The sequence below is a fragment of the Haematobia irritans genome, chromosome 3 (assembly GCF_050003625.1).
Source record: "Haematobia irritans isolate KBUSLIRL chromosome 3, ASM5000362v1, whole genome shotgun sequence".
Classification (NCBI taxonomy): domain Eukaryota; kingdom Metazoa; phylum Arthropoda; class Insecta; order Diptera; family Muscidae; genus Haematobia; species Haematobia irritans.
The window spans coordinates 183,284,295-183,309,694 of record NC_134399.1 but is presented as its reverse complement, the minus strand read 5'-3'; the positions used below and the strand labels follow the sequence as shown (position 1 = coordinate 183,309,694).

General features: G+C 34.6%; 1 protein-coding gene across 3 annotated transcripts in view; it reads right to left on the bottom strand.

Moving 5' to 3' along the window:
• Positions 1 to 25,400, bottom strand: part of LOC142230484 (TWiK family of potassium channels protein 7) — a 244,455-nt gene that overhangs the window by 111,436 nt on the left and 107,619 nt on the right. Inside the window, exon 1 of one of the 3 annotated variants that reach the window (XM_075301126.1) lies at positions 20,415 to 20,656. The exons of the other annotated variants lie outside the window; for them this stretch is intronic. Within the exon in view, the coding sequence (XP_075157241.1) occupies positions 20,415 to 20,618 (204 nt within the window). The 5' untranslated portion in view covers positions 20,619 to 20,656. Of the gene's footprint in view, positions 1 to 20,414; positions 20,657 to 25,400 lie in introns of those variants that run through there. 3 annotated transcript variants of the gene reach the window in all.

The following is a 25,400-nucleotide window of genomic DNA, read 5'->3' as shown; positions in this document are numbered from 1 at the left end:
ACAGCTGTGAACCAAGTTTTGCATAGTTGTTAGAGACCATATACTTACACCAAGTACCAAATTTCAGCTGGATCGGATGAAATTTGCTTCTCTTAGAGGCTTCGCAAGCCAAATCAGGGGATCGGTTTATATGGGAGCTATATATAATTATTGACAGCTGTGAACCAATTTTTGCATAGTTGTTAGAGACCAAATACTTACACCATGTACCAAATTTCAGCCGGATCGGATGAAATTTGCTTCTCTTATAGGCTCCGCAAGCCAAATCTGGGGATGGATATATATGGGGACTATATATAATTATGGACCGATGTGGACCAATTTTTGCATAGTTGTTAGAGACCATATACTTACACCATTTACCAAATTTCAGCCGGATCGGATGAAATTTGCTTCTCTTAGAGGATTCGCAAGCCAAATTTCGGGGTCCGTTTATATGGGGGCTATACGTAAAAGTGGACCGATATGGCCCATTTGCAATACCATCTGACCTACATCAATAACAACCACTTTTGCCAAGTTTCAAGTCGATAGCTTGTTTCGTTCGGAAGTTAGCGTGATTTCAACAGACGGACGGACGGAAATGCTCATATCGACTCAGAATTTCACCACGACCCAGAATATATATACTTTATGGGGTCTTAGAGCAATAGTTGGATGTGTTACAAACGGAATGACAAAGTTAATATACCCCCATCCTATGGTGGAGGGTTTAATATGAACTTTAAGTAAAGAAAAAATCATTGGCACCAAATCATGACCATTTTAATCATACTGTAGTTCATTCATTACTATTTTTGGTAATCGTAGGGAAATTTTCTTATGATTAGTTCCTATTGAACTTAGATGTACGGTCATTAAATTTTGACCCACGTGTAGTTCATAAAATGTTTGAGACATACTTAAAAAGAGGAAAATTTCATTAGGCTGTGAAAATTTTCGAAAAAGAAAATAACATTTAACTACAAACAAATAATTTCTTTGTAATAAAACTATGTTAAATTTAGCATTAGTTTAACTAGGGAATTTTTATTTCTCGGTGTATGTATAGCTATTCGTAAGTGGATATGCAAAATAATTGACATCAAAAAAGCTCTTTGTTATGTTAAAATATACTCTGAACTGAACTTATTTCCAAAGGATCATCTATGTTTGCAAAACTGCTTGAATTATTTATGGACTTTAGTGTTGGTTACTCCAATTACGGACAATTTCATATCTACAAATAATGATACATCCGCTAGACTGAGAAACAATAAATCGAGGGAAATTAACTTTTTTGCAGTAAACCATGAACAAAGATATTTTAGCTTTTGTGATTTATGGTATGTTCGTATAGTAGAGATGTGAATATGAGTATAATTTTTGTCACTTTCCCGATTGAAAAATTCTTATTCTTCACCAAACTAAAGTCAGATAATGTTGTTGGAATTTTCATTTGGCCTTTGAAATGTTTATATTCGACGGTACGCCAATATACAGGGCGGCTCATATGTATTTTAATGCAATAAAATAAAGCCCTATATTTTTGAATTTTATTGTTCAATAGCAAAAATGCTGGAAATAACATCAAATTTTAGAATCCAATTATGCTCTTCAATCGGCCGAAAAAAAACCATCACACGTTGCCCGAAAATTGCTCTGCCATATTTTGTCCCATTCCATTCCAAAATACCCCTGGAGAAAAAGTCCAATGGATTGATATGCGTAGATTTTGATGACCATTTTGCGGTAGAAATTAAGAGAGGAACATCCGTGCTGAGTCCTGTTGGTATGTTCATGTTTGTCTGACCACAACCTCAAAAACAAAAAATCGCTTCTGTAACATACACTCATAGAAAAAATCGTGCACGGCGTGCTCATTTCAAAACCATTCGTTCATGATAGTGAATCAACACACATGTGGTGTCAAAGTGAGAACAGGTGGTGTCATCTGACAACGACAAAATAACACCAGCGTTCATGATCTGAAAACGTTATGGTTACGACTTTATAAACAAAATTAAAAAAAAAGATTACCGCTAGCGTGACTCGAACCTGTGTTTTCTGCACCATACGCGTTAACAGTCGCCTTAGCACATTGCACCACCGAGGGAGTTGCCATAATAACGTCTATTGATTATGTTAAGACTTTTCAAGGCCCAAGAAAAACGGATGCCGTTTATGAAATCGTGAACGCCCGTGGACGAAATTGTGAACATCCCGTTTTGATTTTTTGTGAACGTTTCCATTTCATTTTGTTATCGTCCGTTCACGACTATGGAAGCTAATTTTTTCTGTTAGTGTATACTCCCAAACACATAATGCTTCAAGCATATATATTTTTAGGATTGGTCCAAACAAAATATTGTTTGTATTGTTCAAACATATTATGTTTCACCTGAGGCATACACTGGTAGAAAAACTTTTAATGTAGTTTTAAAGCGCCAATAGGCTACTTAAATTTTTTTACTTTGCAGCATATTCTTTCGGTCTCCCTTGCTAAACACACATATGTTTACTGACAATTTCTAATTAAATATATGTTTGCATCCACACATATTATATATGTTGGAAACATGTTATGCTACTTTATGAACATTATACACAGAAAAAAATATCACCAAAATATTTCAAATTCAAAAGTTAATTGAAGTTGAAAATTTTTTCAATTAAAAAATTAATTGATACAACTCAATCGAGATAGAAAAATTAAGTTAATTAAATCAATGATTGGAAATACAATTAACTTTTTAATCAAACTCAGAAGACTAAGTCAATTAAAAGAAAGCGATGATAATTTTTTTTAATTATACCCTGCGCCACACTGTGGAATACGGTATTATAAGTCAGTGCCCAGAAGGAGACGAGATAGACACATGGTGTCTTTGGCAAAAATGCTCAGGGTGGACTCCTGAGCCGATATAGCCATGTCCGTCTTTCCGTGAACACATTTTTGTAATCAAAGTCTAGGTCGCAGTTTTAGTCCAATAGACTTCAAATTTGGCACAAGTATGTGTTTTGGCTCAGAATAGAACCCTATTGATTTTGGAAGAAATCAGTTCAGATTTAGATATAGCTCCCATATATATATTTCGCCCGATATGGACTTATATGGCCCAGAAGCCAGAGTTTTACCCTAATTTGCTTAAAATTTTGCACAAGAAGAACAATTAGTACTATAGTCAAGTGTGCCAAATTTTATTGAAATCGGTTCAGATTTAGATATAGCTCCCATATGTATCTATCGCCCGATATGGACTAATATGGTCCCAGAAGCCAGAGTTTTACCCCAATTTGGTTGAAATTTTGCACTAGGAGTACAATTAGTAGTGTAGTCATGTGTGCCAAATTTTATTGAAATCGGTTCAGATTTAGATATAGCTCCCATATATATCGTTCGCTCGATTTATACTCATATGACCACAGTGACCAATCTTTTACTCCGATTAAATTGAAATTTTGCACAGGGAGTAGAATTAGCATTGTAGCTATGTGTGCCAAATTTGGTTGAAATCGGTTCAGTTTAGATATAGCTCACATATATATGTTTTTCTGATTTCGAAAAAAATGGTCAAAATACCAACATTTTCCTTGTAAAAACGCCACTGCGTAGTCGAAAAGTTGTAAAAATTACTCAAATTTTCCTAAACTTCTAGTTAATACATATATATCGAGAGATAAATCATAAATAAACTTTTGCGAAGTTTTCTTAAAATTGCTTCAGATTTAAATGTTTCCCATATTTATACCTAAACCACATAGTGGTCAGGGTATAATAAGTTTGATCTGCTAAAAAATGTGCCTACCAGAAATATTGATTTTAGACCCCATAAAATATATACCGATCGACTCAGAATCACCTCCTGAGTCGATCTAGCGCTTGGTGTCCATCCGTCCGTCTGTCCATGTATTTGTTGTTCACAGGATTCCGGTCGCAATTATTAACCGATTTTGATGAAATTTGGTACAGGGAGTTTTTTGGGCACAAGGACGAACGCTATTGAATTTGGAAGAAATCGGATCAAATTTAGATATAGCTATACCTCAGTAATGCTGGTGACATTCCTGAGGGTTTCAAAGCTTCTCTAAGTGGTTTCACTGGAATGTGGAACGCCGTTCGGACTCGGCTATAAAAAGGAGGTCCCTTGTCATTGAGCTTAACATGGAATCAGCACTCAGCAGCAGCACTCAGTGATAAGAGAGAAGTTCACCACTGTGGTATCACAATGGACTGAATAGTCTAAGTGAGCCTGATATATCGGGCTGCCACATAACCTAACCTAACCTAACCTAGATATAGCTCCCATATATACACCCTCAAAAAAAATCGCTTCTTTAACATATGTTCCAAACATATTTTGCAGGAAGCACATATATTATTGGATACTGCCGAAACATTAATATGTTTGTTTTATGTGAACATATTATATGTTTGGAAGCATTTTGAGCCAAAAATATTATATGCTTGAAAGAATTTTTCCCAAACACGATTGTGCTCATTCCCTAACATACTCGTAATTTTCACTTCCACGAAATTTTTTAGTTATTGGCACCTTTTTCTGTAATACAAATAATGTTGAAGAAATTATTCACTTTTATAAATTGTTTAAATTTTACCTTTCGCCTGCACGGAGAATCGAACCGAGGACCATACAGTTTGTAAGCCAACACACTATCCACTGGGCTACGTAGCTGTTATAGTCACCAGTAGATAATTATCGTTTTAAGTTACATTTATATAGCATAGTTTGCAGCGCCCACGAGCCCATGCAAACATAACATTATTTAGCAGAAACATACATTTGTTTGCCACGTGGAGCAGTGGTTAGCATGTCTGCCTTGCATACAAAGGGTCGTGGGTTCAATCCCTGTTCCGACAGAACATTTTTTTTGTTTTTTTTTTTTTTTAATTTACACATTTATATTTATACTATATTAATTTTTTTTAAATGAAACTTCGAAATGTGTGTTATTAAAGATTTATAGTCAGTAACAGTGCTTGATATAAACGAAATTTACTGATTTTTGGATAAAATATTATTTTTTATTGGAAATATAACAATTTTTTAATAAAAAACTGTTTTTGTACAAAACTTTAAAATTTGGAAGGAATTCAAAAACTAACAAAAGAAGAATGTGGAGTCGAGTATAAACATTTATACATAATTTTATAATATAAACATAAATTTATTTAGGAGTGAACAGTTTTTTACTAGCATTTAACACCATTGCTCTAAAATTCCTTTTATTTTTCTTTAATAATTCATTTTAAAGAAAATAAACTTTTTAAATTGTTTTAGCTGTAAAACTCGAACTTAATGCCCGCTTTTATATTTGATGGTGTCCGTCAACTCCTCGTGGACTACTTTTTAATAAAGAGGAACTAAAGTTTGTTTTTTTACATTTTACTGTGTAATTTTTCACTATTTCCTCCTTATTTCATTTTACTGTCCCAACTCTAAAAAGAGTATAGTGCCCTTTCGTTATTTTTATGAAGACCCCTGATTTATTTTAACGAAAAATTGTGCCCATAATGCCAAAATGATAAACAAAACACATGTTCACACATGCATAAAATGCTGCTCTCAAGGCAGTTTGTTTTTCAAATGTCTATTCTCTTGGTTCCGAATGTCTATTCTCTTTATTCAAATTAAATAATATTTAGACTTAAGCATATCAAAATTTTTAGCCTTATCATAAAACAGTTTTCCGAAACAACATACAAGCGGTTTCACAGAAATTGTTCTTTTTTCATTCTCTCGCTTTGTTATGTTGATATCTTTCGTCAACCCTCCCGGTTTCCATCTCTATTTCTTTCTCTATACTCTCTTTTTGGTATTAATCAAACCCGCAAAACATTATGCAAATTGGTTCAGATTTACATATAGCTTCCATATATATGCTTCGCTCGATTTTCCCTAATTTTACCATAATACTTTTATTTATTAACCAATGCTACTCAAATTTCAAATTTTGATGACTAGTCGATCGTATTTATAAGTACTTGTAGCTCTTACATAAGAACATTGCTCGATTTGTACAAATTTGGATTTATTACCCACACTAATTGAGCGATTTTCTCTTTTTTAATGGGCTTAATATTAGTGGTATACTAACTCCGTAGATGCAATATCAACTACAGCCAGTGTTGCTAGAAGTAGTGGAAATTCCCTATATGTAGGTTTTTTTTCTAATATTTAGCGTCTTGTAGGGACGTAGGGCCACAATGTAGGGAAATTTTCACTCAACACAATTTGTAATCATTTTTACATTTTGGTGGCTCTAGAGGAGGAAATTAGAAGCCGGCAAGGCTTGATCTTTAATAAGGTGTGGTAACAACAGTTACCACTCGTGTCAAAAAAAAAAAAAAAATGTAACAACATGTGAAGATTACCACAAATCTACCAAACAAATATTTCAATAGAAATTTTTTCAAAACTTTATACCTGTACAAAATTTTGTCAACCTTGTATTTCTATAGACATTTTTTTTCAAAATATTATTTCTATAAAATTTTTTTTCATAATGTTATTTCTATAGAATTTATTATGAAAATTTTATTTCTACAGAAAAATTTCTCAAAAAAATTTTTTTATAGAAACTTTTTCCAAAATGTTATTTCTATAGAGATTTAACACACGAAAAAATACAATTTTTGGCAGAATTCTACCAACTGTGGCAACAGTGGTGGTAATACAAATTTATTTTCGAGGTTGTATACGTGGCATTTTCATGTTTTATGATAATAAAGTACTTAGAACCATTTTTGTTTCGTAAAATTTTTTTTAAATTTAACGAAAATATTGTAGGGAAAATTGTTTGGGAATGTAGGGAACATTTTTTGTCATTCTAGGGTAAACCGAACATTTTCCTTTGCAACACTGACTATGAGCTATAGTCAGATTGAGACAAAGCACCCATAAACATGTACCCCTTAATTTTTTTAAATATGAAACTGCAGTTTATCTCCCAGACCAATATGAATGTTACCCCACAAATGCTTATGATTACTAATTCAGTAAGGGTGGTTTAGGGTATGATATAGTCGGCCCCGCCCGACTTTCTACTTTACTACTTGTTCTTTTACTAAAATTGTGCTCCACCCTAGTGCATTAGCCGACTTAAATTTTGAGTCTATAGATTTTGTAGAAATCTATCAAATTCTGTGCAGAGTGATCGAGTGATATTTAAATGTATGTATTTGGGACAAACCTTTATATAAAGACCCCAACACATTTGACGGATGTGATATGGTATCGAAAATTTAGATCTACAAAGTGGTGCAGGGTATAATATAGTCGGCTCCGCCCGACTATATTTGTATTCCCTCTTATCTTTCATTGAATTTTCTCATGATAGTCAATTGGTTCAATTTACTTCTAGCGTACCTTATGTCTGATGCGTGACTCCATTTCCAATTTCGTATCACTTTCATATCTCCGACGAATAGTTAGCTGGCCATTAGGTGTATGTAACTGTCGAGTTAGTTTTTGCAAAGGGGTGTTTTTTTTTATCACTTCTTTTTCTTCTTACTCCATTTGCACTCTAGTGCCATTGTGGCTACCTCTAACGCCTTTGGGATTCATTCATTTTAATGGAAAGCCATTACAACCATACCGAAATGGCACATACGTAAGTGTGCAGACCTTTGGCATAGCATTGACAGAAACTACAAATTCCAGTATTCATTTGAGTTTTGTGAAATGCATATTCACACATATGCATCATTCACAGGACTCTCAAACGTAAGTCAGCAATTTTGAATGCAATTACAAGGATTTTTTTGTTAACCTAAAATAGGTTTGTGGGTGGAAGACTTAATTCAAAAATCGATGCGGAAATGATTACTGGCAGAAATGAGGACATTGAAAAATTATCTTCTTCCTGATGTGAGAAAAGAATCATTTGTAGAAATTCTAAATGTACGGAAGTCATTTTGTAAACGAGTATCTGAGTCGGTATGGAAATACGTGTTGCAAATTGCAGTTGAGTTGAATTGAAATATTGGAGTAGTAACATCATTTCGAAATGGCAAATAAATGGAAATAAATGCAAAAGAATATTGCTTTTCTCCGAAATGAACCATTAAATAGACACTTTTATTTCATCGAGAAAAATAGCGATTACCCTTAATTTTTAGAAACTATTGAGGTAACAGCAACAAAAAAGTATCTACAAATATAAGTATGAAATTCGTTTCATGGCTTCCTTGAGTGGAATGTAGTGTGGCCACATCTAAAAATTGATTGCAGCTAAATCAATTATAAACTATGCTAATAAAATAATGATAAAAAATTAAAATGCTAGATATTTTTTTCTTTAATTTTGTGACGAAATATTTTTATATTATGTTTGAAATTAAAATTTTTATACCCTTCACCATAGGAGGGGGGGTATATTAACTTTGTCATTCCGTTTGTAACACATCGAAATATTGCTCTAAGACCCCATAAAGTATATATATTCTGGGTCGTGGTGAAATTCTGAGTCGATCTGAGCATGTCCGTCCGTCCGTCCGTCTGTTGAAATCACGCTAACTTCCGAACGAAATAAGCTATCGACTTGAAACTTGGCAAAAGTAGTTGTTATTGATGTAGGTCGGATGGTATGGTATGGAATGGGCCATTTCGGTCCACTTTTACGTATAGCTCCCATATAAACGGATTCCCACATTTGGCTTGCGAGGCCTCTAAGAGAAGCAAATTTCATCCGATCCGGCTGAAATTTGGTACATGGTATTAGTATAGGGTCTCTAACAACCACGCCCCCATATAAACCGATCCCCCGATTTGGCTTGCGGAGCCTCTAAGAGAAGCAAATTTCATCCGATTTGGCTGAAATTTGGCACATGGTGTTAGTATATGGTATCTAACAACCGTGCAAAAATTAGTCCACATCGGTCAATAATTATATATAGCCCCCATATAAACCGATCCCCCGATTTGGCTTGCAGAGCCTCTAAGAGAAGCAAATTTCATCCGATTTGGCTGAAATTTGGCACATGGTGTTAGTATATGGTCTCTAACAACCATGCAAAAATTGGTCCATATCGGTCCATAATTATATATAGCACCCATATAAACCGATCACCAGATTTGACCTCCGGAGCCTCTTGGAAGACCAAAATTCATCTGACTCAGTTGAAATTTGGTACGTGACGTTAATATATGGCCTCAAACACCCATGCAAAAAGTGGTCGATGTCGGTCTATAATTATATATAGGTCCCATATAAACCGATCCCCAGATTTGACCTCCGGAGCACCTTGGAAGAGCAAAATTCTTCCCATTCGGTTGAAATTTGGTACGTGATGTTAGTATAGGATATCCAACAACCATGCAGGAATTGGTTCCTATCAGTCCATAATTATATATAGCTCCCATATAAACCGATCCCCAGATTTGACCTCCGGAGCACCTTGGAAGAGCAAAATTCTTCCCATTCTGTTGAAATTTGGTACATGATATTAGTACGTGATATTAGTATAGGGTATCTAACAACCATGTGAGTTGAAATTTGTGGATGACAGTCTTTCGTAGAAGTTTCTACGCAATCCATGGTGGAGGGTATATACGGCCGAACTTACGGCCGTATATACTTCTTATAGTTTATATGATGCATATATATAACAAAACTATAGTATGTGCCTTCAATAAAAAGTTTTTATATCCTCCATGAAACAGGTGTAATATGCATTCACCATGAAAATATTAATAAAATATGAATTTATATCCCCTTGCCAATGTTTTAATATTCTTGTGAAATATTTCGTAACCACCATAGACAGGGCGTTTTTTTTTATTCATGAATTCCCCAAACGTGAATAACCCTATTAGAAGCTCAACTATTACGATGATAATGATGATGATGCTAATTTTATTGCATGATATCGCTAGTGATTATGATGCTTGTGATGATTTTTTGATGAATTCCAAATGGTTGTTTCTTGTCTACAATCCAGCCAAGGCAACCACCGATGAAAAATTCCCCAAAAGATAGAATGTAAAATTTTCATTTCAGATCTATGTTGAATGATATGCACACGCGTTTCTTCTTTTTTTTGCCATAAACTTCTACATGCTTTCTGTAGACAAATACACCAACACACAAAAATAATATCAACTAAACACACAAAACTAAAATATTTATGGCAACTTAGAAAATATAGCATTATTTCAAAGCAATAAACTATTTTCAACTTTTTTAACGGGGAACATTTAATTAATCCATGCTCCCCATGTTGTGGATTAAGGAAGAACAGTAGTTTTAAAGGCGAATTATCAAGATTTCTATTTTTTTTATAAAATATTTTGTAATGTCATCGTGACAGAAAAGATCGTGGATTGACGCGTATGAACCAGAAATTGAACAGAAGTCGTCTGTTCGAAGTCTGAAGAAGCGGTTGATGTCTTCAGAATACATATTTTGGCGCTACCTCACTCAAATCCTAATCTAATCCTGGAATATAAAAGGCAACACCACCTTATTTGAGAGTCTCTCCATATAAAATTGTGACCATTTAATTCCATTAATGGGTTGTCGAGTTCATAAGTACGGTGAATGGTTTGCGCCAGGGATCCGGAGCGGTCCATTTTTTTCGCTCCGCTCCGCTCCCGCTCCGGAGAAAAAAAAACCGCTCCGCTCCTCGCTCCGCTCCGAGAAAAAAAAAATCGCTCCGCTCCGCTCCTCTTCGAGAAAATTATAGTACAAAAATTGTATTATTTGTTCAATTGAGTTTTATTTTATTTAGAAAAATCGGGCGGTACATATATGGGAGCTATAGCTAAATCTGAACCGATTTCGATGATTTTTTGCACATATAGTTAGTGCCAACTTTGAGTAAGATCGGTTGATAAATAAGGGTTTTATGACCTAATTTGACAAAATCGGGCGATACATATATATGGGACCTATATCTAAATCTGAACCGATTTCGATGAAATTTTCAGACTTAAAGGGTGATACAGAAGATTATTTTGTGCTAAATTTGACGACGATCGGTTAGTAAAAAAAGTGCAACGTGACCCCATTTGTCGAAATCGGGCAATACATATATATGGGAGCTATATCTAAATTTGATCCGATTTCTTCCAAATTCAATAACGTTCGTCCTTGTGCCCAAAAAAACTCCCTGTACCAAATTTCATCAAAATCGGTTAATAATTGCGACCGAAATCCTGTGAACAACAAATACATGGACAGACGGACGGACGCCAAGCACTAGATCGACTCAGGAGGTGATTCTGAGTCGATCGGTATATATTTTATGGGGTCTAAAATCAATATTTCTTGTAGGCACATTTTTTGGCAGATCAAACTTGTTATACCCTAACCACTATGTGGTTTAGGGTATAATGACTTTAAAACAATGTGTTGAAATATTTTATTAATTTTGAAGATTTTTTCAGAAATATTAAATCCATTTTGACTTCATTAAAGGAAGCATTCTAGGAAGCATATGTTAATTTTTCATTTTTTTAGATTTTTTCGTCAGTTGTTATCAAAATCGTTTAAAAACGAGTTAACGAGTTATTTTTTTTTCCATATTAAGACTCGACTTCCAGTAGAAATTATGCTATGTTTCAAGTAAAAAGCGTCTTTAAAATAAAGTGTTGAAAAACATGTCTTATTTTTTAACGATTTTTTGCTTTGTAGGCAAGATGCAAAAAGGAAACAAATTTAAAGACAATTTTATTAATTTTAAAGAATTTTTCTTAATTATTAAAGTCACGTTGACCTTACCTCAAAAATTTTATCTTTCATGTTATGATACACATTTTTAAGTAAAATCACTTAATTATAAGGACATTACAACTTCATTCAAAAGTTTATTGCCTTTTGGACAAGAAAACAAGTATATAAAGCACTAAGTTCGGCCGGGCCGAACCTTAAATACCCACCCCCATGAACCAAATATTAGGGTTTCCTTTAAAATTTTAGGAGGGCGTGAGGACTTGAGGACACTTCCCGAAGATAAATTTAAAGATTTCACCTATGAGGACTATATCAGATTCTGGATTTATAAGAACCATTTTTGTTTGAGTTTTAGAGGAATCATTAACATCTTTTGTAAGTGTGCAAGAAAATTATAAAATATCTTAAATATGTAGAAGTAAAATCTGGAAATTTTACATTGAGTTTCAAGCAGTTCAAGTGAAGTCGGTCTATATGGAGGCATTACCAAATGGACCGAGCCTAAAATACCTGAATATTTACAATTTCAGGCAAATCAGATAAAAATTACGGTTTCTAGAAACCCAAGGAGTTAAATCGGGAGATCATTCTTATGGGGGATATACTAAAACATGGACCGCTACTCACCGTTTTCGGCACACCTCTTTATGACCCGAAAATACCTCTAGATTTCCAATTTCAGGCAAATAGGATAAAAACTTCGGATTCTAGAAGCCCAAGAAATAAAATCGGGAAATCGGTCTATATGGGGGCTATACCAAAATATGGACCGATACTCACCATTTTCAGCACACCTCTTTATGGTCCGAAAATACCCCTAGATTTCCAATTTCAGACAAATTGGATAAAAAATACGCTTTCTATAAGCCCAAGGCCCCAAATCGGGAGGTCGTTTTATATGGGGACCATACCAAAACATGGACCGATACTCAAATTTTTGGCACACGTATTTGTGGTCCTACAATACCTCTAGATTTCCAATTTCAGGTAAATTGAATAAAAACTGCGGTTTCTATAAGCCCAAGAAGTAAATTCGGGAGATCGGTCTATATGGGGGCTATACCAAAATATGGACCGATACTTACAATTTTTGGCACACGTATTTGTGGTCCTACAATACCTCTAGATTTCCAATTTCAGGTAAATTGAATAAAAACTGCGGTTTCTATAAGCCCAAGAAGTAAAATCGGGAGTTCGGTCTATATGGGGGCTATACCAAAATATGGACCGATACTCACCATTTTCAGCACACCTCTTTATGGTCCGAAAATACCCCTAGATTTCCAATTTCAGACAAATTGGATAAAAAATACGCTTTCTATAAGCCCAAGACCCCAAATCGGGAGGTCGTTTTATATGGGGGCCATACCAAAACATGGACCGATACTCAAATTTTTGGCACACGTATTTGTGGTCCTACAATACCTCTAGATTTCCAATTTCAGGTAAATTGAATAAAAACTGCGGTTTCTATAAGCCCAAGAAGTAAAATCGGGAGATCGGTCTATATGGGGGCTATACCAAAACATGGACCGATACTCACACTTTTTGGCACACCTCTTTACGGTCATAAAATACCTCCAGATTTCAAATTTCAGGCAAATTGGATAAAAAATACGATTTATATAAGCCCAAGACCCCAAATCGGGAGGTCGGTTTATATGGGGACTATATCAAAACCTGGACCGATATAACCCATCTTCGAACTTGACCCGCATGCAGACAAAAGATGAGGTTGTGCAAAATTTCAGCACTATTGCTTCATTATTGAAGACTGTAGCGTGATTACAACAGACAGACAGACAGACGGACAGACAGACGGACATCGTTATATCGTCTTAGAATTTCTCCCTGATCAAGAATATATATACTTTATATAGTCGGAAATCGATATTTCGATGTGTTACAAACGGAATGACAAACTTATTATACCCCTGTCACCATTCTATGGTGATGGGTATAAAAAACTTTATTTTAGAGAAATGCGTCTTCCATGTTAAGCAAAATTTGCATTCTTATTCTAAGGACATGGAATCTTTGACTTCACGACAATATTTTTTGTAGTAGAAAACTAAAAAATTAAATATAAATAAGATCGTTTAATTGCATTTATTTGACGTTCATTACAAACATCTTTGTAGTAATACGGAATGAAATTGATCGAAAGTACTGTTGTTACTTTTACAACACATACTAGAGATATATTTTGACATTTGCCGTTTTTGAAAACAATTACTAAAAAACACGTTGTGTTTTCCCCAATGTACGTACGTACAAAAATACATATCGTACATTTTAAACGCTTACTCACACTACGCTAAGTACTAGCTAAATTTGAAATTACCTACACAGTGTAATTTCAAAGTTACACATTTCATTCAAGTAATATTTTATTCGGAGCGGAGCGGTTTTTCATTTGGAAACCGCTCCGCTCCCGCTCCGCTCCGGATTTTAGAAATGCCGCTCCCGCTCCGCTCCCGCTCCGGCAAAAAAAGGGCTTGCTCCGCTCCGCTCCACGCTCCGCTCCGCTCCGCTCCGCTCCGCTCCGGATCCCTGGTTTGCGCTATCGAAAAATGATTAATAATATTTTAAGGGAAACGTTCCCATCTGTGTTATATCTAATAGTGGTGATCAAGCAATCAATTGGTATCAGATCTGTTGATTTAACACATTGCGTCTTGTATATTTTTGTCTATTTTTGGGATGCACTTTTGGTACTTTTAGTAGATGTTTAACCCTTTCGACCCCGAATTTTTTTTTTGGTATCGCTAAATTTTTTTTTTACTTTTAATCATGTTGAAGCCATTTAAGAAGCGTCTAGCCAAAATTTCGGGTCGCCACACCCATTCGTTAAGGCGGTAGAGAATGTTGCCTGTGGGCAACTTTGGGCAATTGTGACTACAAAATAGTTTGTTTTGTAATGATTTTACAGTAAATATATACTTAGATTGTGGAATTTCACTCACGCTCAAACACATTCACGAAGAAATATTTGTACTCACGCACGCCATGTGGGTAGAAATTCACGCTCACGGCAATTCACGAAATGAAAAGTCATACTCGCGCACGCTCACACATAAACAACGTTTATGCCTCACGCTTTCGCACGATTCACGACAATTTTCGTAATTCACGACAAATCTCGTGATTCACGAATATTTTCGGAAAACGACAATTTTCGTGGCTCATTAAAAATTCTCGTAAAGGTGATTGAAATCGTTGAGCTTGAATTTAATCGTGAATGTGAATTTGTTCGTGATTGTGACTTTTTGTGCCTCTGTTTTACCGTGAGTGTGCATTTTATCGTGAACATGAATTTTATCGCCAACGCGAATTTTATCTTGAGCGTGAGTTGGATCGTGAGCGTGAGTTGGGTCGTGAAAGGGAATTTTTATCGGGAGCGTGATTTCGGAGAAATTTTACTAACTCACAATCACGAACACAATTTGATTTGTACTCGCGCTCATGCGCCACACATTTTTGTTTAGTCCCGTGCACGCACACTCACGAGATTTCGTTTAAATTTCATTCACGGCTTCGCGTGAAAATGTTTTTTTTTTGTTTTTAACCCATGCCAATTTAACTGGCGGTGTAAAAAACCAAAGTATAGTAATGCGCCAATATTCGTACTAATCCAGTAGTATGTTGCCAAGAAGGGCGATATCTATGGCTTCCTCCCTTTTTAAATTCCCCCCTGCACTGCAGATATATTTTCCACATCATCATCATCGTCACTGGGACATCCCAATCGAAGTTCAACATTTTTTCCAAATCATTATTTTTCAAACCTTTTTTCTCTAGGTCTTATGTCCAAAAATATGTTATTTTACTACCACAATTGCCCAAAGTTTCCCACAGGCAACTTTTCAATTTTAAAAATTTCTCATCTGTTTTTTTTGCAATTCTAAGATTTTACTTCCAGAAATATTTTATTTGACATGTACTACAACAGATTTAATAAAAACTTTCAACATTTTAGTTGTAATTTTTGAAAAAAGTCACATGTATAAAAACCTCTTTTTAAATTCGCAAATATTTTTTTTCTTCAGACACGTGCGTATTAATGAAAAAATTTTTGCTAATTGACAACCAAATTAGTTGATTTTTCATTCAACTTGAAGAAAATACTTGTAGCTTTTGATACTGTTACAATTTTATGAACAAAAACCAAAACTACGCTGACAATGAGTCTCAAAACACAAAAAGTTGTCCACAGGCAACTTTAGGGTCGAAAGGGTTAACCGATATCAGATGACATTAAGAGGGGGCCCGGACGCCATGTGCAATCATGGGGCCGACTTTCTGTTTCTATATTCCATGTACAACTAGCGCACGCACAGATACTTAAGAACCCAACGTTCCTTCCGCTAGGGATGAACTTTCGATAACGTCGAACAGTTTGGCATGGCTGACCATATCGAATGCCTTCGATAGAGCAAGCGCCACAAGCACTGTACTGTAGTCGATCCCATTGGTCAAAAATAAAAAAATCGAAGTTAGACGTTTGTCAAAACGGGTGGCAACACTGTTTCTTATGTAAACAAGGTTTGTTTTTGTTTTATTCCATCTGTATTCTTTAAGAATGGCTTCAAAAGAGAGAGAGAGCAGGTACTCATTTCAATTTTGCAGTGTGAAAAAGTATAAAATTTAGTGCAAATTTAAATAAATAAAACAAAAGAAGAAAAACTTCTATCGAAATAAATCGAAATGAATATTGAATTAAATGGTGTTAACTATATTTTAAAATAATAACCATTTGTAAAACTTGTTTTAAATTTGTTGTAAAATTAATCATTTTCAGTCTCATTGTTACGTGTTCGTTTGTTCTTATATAAATATGTAAATATTAACTAAAGTTGTAGTTGTGTTTCCCCGAAGTATCCAATGAGATTTTTTTTTTTTTGGATTATTAGTTAATATTCCACTATTCTAAATTGATAATATCAGCTGCTTTCTTTTGCCCGTCTTTGTGTTATCTCCCTCAGATCGAAGCGGTCTTATTGTTTTTATATCCAAATATGAATACGTTTTCTAGAAGCCCAAAAACAATCGGAAGATTGGTCTATATGGGGCCTTTACCAACACATGGGCCGATACACTAATAGAAAAAATTACGTTCCATAGTCGTGAACGGACGGTGACAAAATGAAACGGAAACGTTCACAAAAAATCAAAACGGAATGTTAACAATTTCGTCCACGGGCGTTCACGATTTCATGAACGGCGTTCGTTTTTCTTTGGCAACGAAAAGTTTTAAAATAATCGTTAGACGTTATTATGGCAACTCCCTCGGTGGTGCAATATGCTAAGGCGTCTGTTAATGCGTATGGTGCAGAAAACACAGGTTCGAGTCACGGTAGCGGAAATATTTTTTTTAAATTTTGTTTGTAAAATCGTAACAATAACGTCTTCAGATCATGAACGCTGGTTTTTCTTTTGACAACGCATGGTGTCATTTTATCGTTGTCAGATTGACACCGCCCGTTCTCCGTTTGACACCACATGTGTGTTGATTCACTTTCGTTTTGAAATGAGCACGCCGTGCATGATTTTTTCTATGAGTGTAGCCATAATTTTCTTCCTATTTGAGGTATCCTAAAATACCTCTACATTTCAATTTTAAGGCAAATCGGATAGAAACTACGGTTTCTAGAAGCCCATGAAGTAAAATCGGGATATCAGTCCATATAGGGACAATGGACCGATAGGCTCCATTTTCGACACACCAATTTGTGGTCCTAAATTACCTCTAGATTTCAATTTTCAGCCAAATCGGATAGAAAGTACAGTTTCTAGAAACCCAAGAACATCGGTCTACACGATCGAAAAAGACTGTTTTTCATATGTTTGGGTGTAAATATTATATGTTTGGAACTCACATTTTTTAACACAATAGTTTTAAGTGCAAGCATATAATGTTCATAAACTAGCATAAAATGTTTGGGACATATATGTTAATATGTTAGAACATATTATTGGACCAATCCTGAAAATATATATGCTTGAAGCAAAATGTGTTTGGGGCATATGTTACAGAAGCGATTTTTTTTTTGAGGGTGTATATAGGGGACTATACCAAAACGTCATCAATCAATTCAATTTTATCAATAAATAGTTCTGACATGTGACCGATGTTTCACGATGATACCTATACTGGAAGTATTTTTGGCCGCTAACTCCAAACAGCACCGACCACTGTGCAGCTGGTTGATTCTATTTAGGCTGTAATGGCATGTAAAAGTGCAATGCACTTCACGGAATCCACGTTGATGGTTGGCAGCTGGAAAATTCTCCACAAGACTGGGAAAGAGTTGTGTCTCAAATAGAGCATGTGCATGTGAGTAATATTTTACTCACGCACACTCACGACGGAAAAATCTTACTCACGCACACTCACGAAAAGGAAATTTGTACTCACGCACGAAATGTCGTGACTCACGAAAAATACTGTGACTCACGAAAAATATCGTGAGTCACGAAAAATGTCGTGAATCACGAATAATTTTATAACTAATTTACCTTAGGGGCATGTTTGAAAACATGAGCGTGATTAAAATCGAGAGCGTTATTAAACTCTTAACATCCCAGGTGTCACTAAAATTGTAAATGAATTTATCTCGTAAGCGTTTTATGTCAGTGGGCGGTATTTTTTTCGTGAGCGTATTTTTTCGAAATTCGTTGCTCACACACACTCGCGAAGAAATTATTTTGGTGACTCACGTTCACGCACGTTTTTTGGTTTGTTAATCACGCTCACACACATTCACGCCGTTGCCACCAGCGTGACTCACGCGTGAGTGACGAAATTTTTCGTGTCACGTACACACCTCAAGACTCAAGTCTATAATAATTACAATTTTAAGTAAATATAAAATTAATTCACCTAATTACAAAAGTAATCAAAACAAGTATATACAGCACTGAGTTCGGCCGGGCCGAATCTTAAATACCCACCACCATGAACCAAATATTAGATTTTCCTTTGAAATTTCAGGAGGGCTTGAGGACTTGAGGACACTTCCCGAAGATAAATTTAAAGATTTCACCTATGAGGATTATATCAGATTCCGGATTTATAAGAACCATTTTTGTTTGAGTTTTAGAGGAATGATTAGCATCTCTTGTAAATGTGCAAGAAAATTATAAAATAACGTCTTGATTTGAAATCCTAAATCTGTAGAAGTAAAATCTGGAAATTTTACATTGAGTTTCAAGCAATTTTCATGATCAGTGCGCCTTCTACACCCTCAAGAAGTGAAGTCGGTCTGTATGGAGGCATTACCAAATGGACCGATAAAAACTTAATTCGATACACGTTTTTATGAGCCTAAAATACCAGAATATTTACAATTTCAGGCAAATCCGATAAAAACTACAGTTTCTAGAAACCCAAGGAGTTAAATCGGGAGATCGTTCTTATGGGGGCTATACTAAAATATGGTCCGATACTCACCGTTTTCGGCACACCACTTTATGACCCGAAAATACCTCTAGATTTCCAATTTCAGGCAAATAGGATAAAAACTTCGGATTCTAGAAGCCCAAGAAGTAAAATCGAGAAATCGGTCTATATGGGGCCATACCAAAATATGGACCGATACTCACCATTTTCAGTACACCTCTTTATGGTCCTAAAATACCTCTAGATTTCCAATTTCAGACAAATTGGATAAAAACTACGGTTTCTATAAGCGCAAGACCCCAAATCGGGAGGTCGTTTTATATGGGGACCATACCAAAACATGGACCGATACTCACAATTTTTAGCACACGTATTTGTGGTCCTACAATACCTCTAGATTTCCAATTTCAGGTAAATTGAATAAAAACTGCGGTTTCTATAAGCCCAAGAAGTAAAATCGGGAGATCGGTCTATATGGGGGCTATACCAAAATAGGGACCGATACTCACAATTTTTGGCACACGTATTTGTGGTCATACAATACCTCTAGATTTCCAATTTCAGGTAAATTGAATAAAAAACTGCGGTTTCTATAAGCCCAAGAAGTAAAATCGGGAGATCGTTCTATATGGGGGCTATACCAAAACATGGACCGATACTCATACGATATATCGTCTTAGGAATTCTCCCTGATCAAGAATATATACACTTTATATAGTCGGAAATCGATATTTCGATGTGTTACAAACGGAATGACAAACTTATTATACCCCCGTCACCATTCTATGGTGGTGGGTATAAAAAAGTCACAAAAATTACTGGAACCAATTCAATTTTTAATTTTATGAATTAATTTTTAATTATTGTCTGTGATTGATTTTTTCTTGTTGTCTTCTAAAAAAAAAAATATTTAACATATAAGTACTTCAAGCAATGTGATTGTTCCGTGGCATTAATATAAATTTCTTTAGTATAATTTATTTTAAATCATTTTAATTTAACCCGAATTATTTCAAACCTTCAGCATGAGGCCACTGTGCTACATTCAAAAATATCCATTGTGAGCTATTAATAGTTCCAATGCAATATTCTATTCTTTCCATCATCCGACAATATCTTACACCCATTTTGAGATTTAAATCAGCCATGGATAAAACAAGACGAACAGCGATCTATAAAATATGAAATTTAATTTATTGCTACTATTCCCCGAAGCAAAAAAACACAATTTAGGAAAAAAGGGGGCAGTGGTACAATAAGGCAATGATATTCATTTGAAATATAAAAAAAATGTTTAGTCCAAAAATAAAACCAAAAAATATATTTAATCACTTACCAATCCGCCTACACCACAATAGATGGACAGCGACACTAATAGTCCGATATGATTTAGGGTGGCTTTCCATTTGAGAGATTTCCAACAGTCAGTTTTAAAAAGGCCAACATCTTTTCTCTCGGCACTTTCGACGCGAACATCTAAGTGTTTAAGTTTTTGTAAGAGTTCCGTATTTGCCTCATCGGCAGAATCAAACTCTACCATTTTTTTAGTTTTCGCCAATTTGTTGGAATTTTGCACTATTTCACATGAGAAAATTCTCTAGTTTTTTGTCTTAAGAGTTTTTCAAAAATTCAAAGGCTAATTAGTTGCACTTCTTTTTAAGATTTCTTTGAAGCTATTTGTAAGTGAAACTAATTGCTAAGATATTTGATTTGGTTATTTTTTTACTTTGAAATGAAGAATGCAAACTTTTCTTTTATTATGATAGTGCTTATATCGATGTCTACATTCCTAAATGCGTCAAAAAAGTGAATTTTACAGGAAACAAGAAACAAGTTTTGTTTTTTGAATTTTCTCAAAGCCCTTATAAGATAGAAATTTCCTTATTTTCGGTCTCAAAATCATATTTTTTTATAAATTTTTTTAGTATGTACGAACTCAAAATAGTGATAATAGAACATGGCTAAAAATGACTTAGACCACTTTAGATCGATTGGAAATTTTTTTAAACTTTAGACACAGGCTAAGTACAATATTAACCATAACTTTTGATAGAAATGTCCAATAAATTCGAACTTTTGACAGGATGCAATTCACGTCAATCCGAATAAAAACAGCAAACTCCATCAAAACATGCTTAGTCGACTGGAATGAGGGCATCGATATACAACCAAGCATTCAATTGTAATAAATAGGGTAAAATTTTCAAAAATTTTTTCAATTTTCATTGTATTAAGAATCCTTCGCAATGTTGTAGTAAAACGTAGTAGACCCTAGGGCAACTCATTTTGCATATATAAAATCGCCCTTAAGTAGCTTATCTCTCGTGTTCTGATATTCGGTATTGAAATTCGTTTGACGACGTTTTATTAACCCTCGTACATACGAGTATAAACATAAAATTTTGCCAATATAGTTCTCTTTAATGAGAAGTGCAAATTGCAATTAGTTTGGAGTCCAAGCATATTTTTTTTGTTAAAAAACAATTACGTTCTTGTGAGTGGGCAATGTCTATTTTTAGTTACGAATTGGTATGGTAAAATTACCTAAATGGATCAAAATATTTTATGATTAAAATCTAGACTGTAATGAGTGATATCCAAATATTACATATTAAAAAACCCAAGCAATGCATACAGTCACGGTGTTATATTTATAGAGCATAGTTTTGGGCGCCCACGAGCCGATGTAAAGAAACTTAATTTAACAGAAACATACCTTTAGTTGGCCACTTATATAAATACAATTTTTTGAAAATGGAATTAACGTAACGTAAATGATTATCATATATTCCAAAAATATTCGCAAGATTTCGAAGCGGATCGGCTTGCCGTATGTATGCCTCACGAGTTAACTTAAAATATTTCATGGAATTTCAAATCTGAAAATTTCTTCTGAAAGTCTAAGCGAATGGTGAACGTCAAGCGAAAACAATCGTGCTCAAAAACACGGTGAGTCGGTTGAAATGGTTGCCTAAATAGCCACTATTGACGGCAATTAAGGGTTTGCCTTGTTTTTAATAAGATTAGAAGGGCATTATTATGAACTGCTCCCATACGGCACAACTCTTCTCTCGGAACTGCTTTGCCAACAATTGAATTGTCTGAAGAAAGTAATCACCCAGAAGCGTACAGCTTTTGCCAGCAGAAGAGGAATTTTGGTACATCAGGAAAACACCAGATCGCACACATCGATATTGAATTAACTTGAGACTTTCGAAAAAGTGGCACAAAAAGTGTAAACCTCAACAAAAGGTGACTAGACTAGATAGACACATGGTGTCTTTGGCAAAAATGCTCAGGGTGGGCTCCTGAGTCGATATAGCCATGTCCGTCTGTCCGTGAACACATTTTTGTAATCAAAGTCTAGGTCGCAGTTTTATTCCAATCGACTTCAAATTGTTCAATGTGTTTTCGCTCAGAATAGATCCCTATTGATTTTGGAACAAATCGGTTCAGATTTAGATATAGCTCCCAGATATATATTTCGCTCGATATGGACTTATATTGCCCCAGAAGCCAGCGTTTTACCCTAATGTACTTAAAATTTTGCAGAAGAAGAACAATTAGTACTATAGTCAAGTGTGCCAAATTTTATTGAAATCGGTTCAGATTTAGATATAGCTCCCATATATATCTTTCGCCCGATATGGACTAATACGGTCCCAGAAGCCAGAGTTTTACCCCAATTTGGTTGAAATTTTGCACAGGGAGTAGAATTAGCATTGCAGCTATGCGTGCTAAATTAGGTTGAAATCGGTTCAGATTTAGATATAGCTCCCATATATAGCTTTCGCCCGATTTACACTCATAAGACCACAGAGGCCAATTTTTAACTCCGATTTAGTTTAAATTTTGCACAGGGAGGAGAATAAGCGTTGATGCTATGCGTGCCAAATTTCGGTTCAGATTTAGATATAGCTCCCATATATATGTTTTTCTGATTTCGACAAAAATGGTCAAAATACCAACATTTTCCTTGTAAAATCGCCACTGCTTAGTCGAAAGGTTGTAAAAATGACTCAAATTTTCCTAAACTTCTAATACATATATATCGAGCGATAAATCATAAATAAACTTTTTCGAAGTTTTCTTAAAATTGCTGCAGATTTAAACGTTTCCCATATTTTTTTACTAACATTGTGTTCCACCCTAGTGCATTAGCCGACTTAAATTTTGAGTCTATAGATTTTGTAGAAGTCTAGCAAATTCTGTCCAAATCGAGTGATATTTAAATGTACCCAACACATTTGACGGATGTGATATGGTATCGAAAATTTAGATCTACAAAGTGGTGCAGGGTATAATATAGTCGGCCCCGCCCGACTTTAGACTTTCCTTACTTGTTTTAACCATACAGTATTTCATTCTTACTAATTTTGGGAATCGTATGAAAAGCTTATTTTGGGTTAGTAAATTTTGAACCTTATACTCACGTATAAAAAATCGAGAAAAAAAAATTTTGTTCATGTTTGTAATCTGAACTGAATAAGATTTAGTGTATGTATCATTTGACTCTATTTGATTTTAAAATTGTAGGGAATCTGCAAATGCGTTCTGTAAAAGGTAGGTCAGTAAAGTTTTATCAGTCTCCCTAAATTATCTCTCTTTGATTCCAAGTATTTCATTGCTAAATATATCTTCCAATAACATAATATATAAGGTCCTACATCTCTATGCCTTTAAAAAATTCTTTTTAATATTTCACTTCAATTCTAGGTTAAATATTTGCCCGGCACATTTTTGTATCACCCATAGATCTGCCTTTATGTTGTTCATGTCATAAACAAACTTCTTTGTTCTACTATCATGTCCTTTAATAGAAAACACTTTTCAACACTTTAACACCTCACCACCCCCTAAAGTTATGATGAAATAATGAAACTTTTATATTTAATAAATTAATGGAAACTAATTGCTGCGAATGGGGAAAAGTTTATAACAATTACTTGAACTATGGTTTCAGCATAATAAACAAAAATTCTTCTCGTAGACTATACATGGGGTTCTTGGTGGCATATAAGTAATATTAATTTATTTTATGATTGACGCATTTAGTGTTACGCCTCATGTGCCACTCGTCAAGATAAGCAATTTACCAAAAATATATATATGAAATATTGATCGTTTTACATTATTGTGCGCAAGATGTATGCCAAATTTTAGCAATTATTTCAATGAAAACTTGTAGTATATATAGAGTACTTGTAGACATTAATTAATTTTATGATTGACACATTGCGTATACACCTTATATAAACGATTTTTCCATTCTATTTTCTGATAAAATGGGAAATCTTTCCTACATTTAACTTAGCTTAGTTTATTGCTTTCATTATTCCATAATAAATTGCCATTATGTGGTACAAAGTTTTTCGGTAGTCAAATTTAAGCAAATTATTGCAATAATGACCTTGCAATTCGGTTTTGCTTGTGCAAATTAGGTCAATAACCTGTCAGCATGCGAATTTGTCACGAACACATTAAAATGGTATTTAATTTCCAAAAGAGACATAGAAGGTACATTAAAGCCTACCATAATTTTAATTGCACTCACGTGTCCAACAATGGCTTTTACAACCACCAATTAAAAAAGTAAACCGTTTAGTGAATAGCAAATAAAAAACGAAAATATTTTTAAAGCTAAGAGAATAATTGCAAATATGTATAAAAGAAAACTATATGGGGAATGCGATGTCATCGAGTTGCTAATTAGATTTCTATCTGTTAACTTAATTTAGTTTAATCTAATTTAGGACTATTTTCAAGTTGCTCTGTTAGTCCTTTAATTAAAACAAGTAAGTTCGGCCAGGCCGAATCTTATGTACTAGAGGTCTGCACAATTCCATTTGTAAATGTAGAGTACACGTGTACTTGCTACATGAGTACATCTATTTGAGAGAATCGCAAAACAATTGGTACACATTTTGATGAACACCAAAAGCCACGAGTAACTTCTTGTTGCTACTCTTATGTCTTCACTACCAACAAACACATATTCCTCTTTCTCTCTTATTGAAGTGTACTCAGAGTGATCACGTCGAGTATGTTGCGAGAACAAAACTTCATAGAGTACTCCATGTACCACGTGCAGTTTCAGAAATAAAAGAATACAGTTACTCTTCATAATATATGTTTTCGGATTGATATAAAGAACGGCAAACGTTAAGGTAAGTGTGTGACATACATAAATATATGAAATATGTGATATACATACATATCTATGATTAATAATAATGGAAAGTTTTGCTTCGCACATAACTGAGAAATATTTGTGGTACCACGTGAAGTGAAGAGAATCCATGTTGTACTTTTTCTCAAGTAC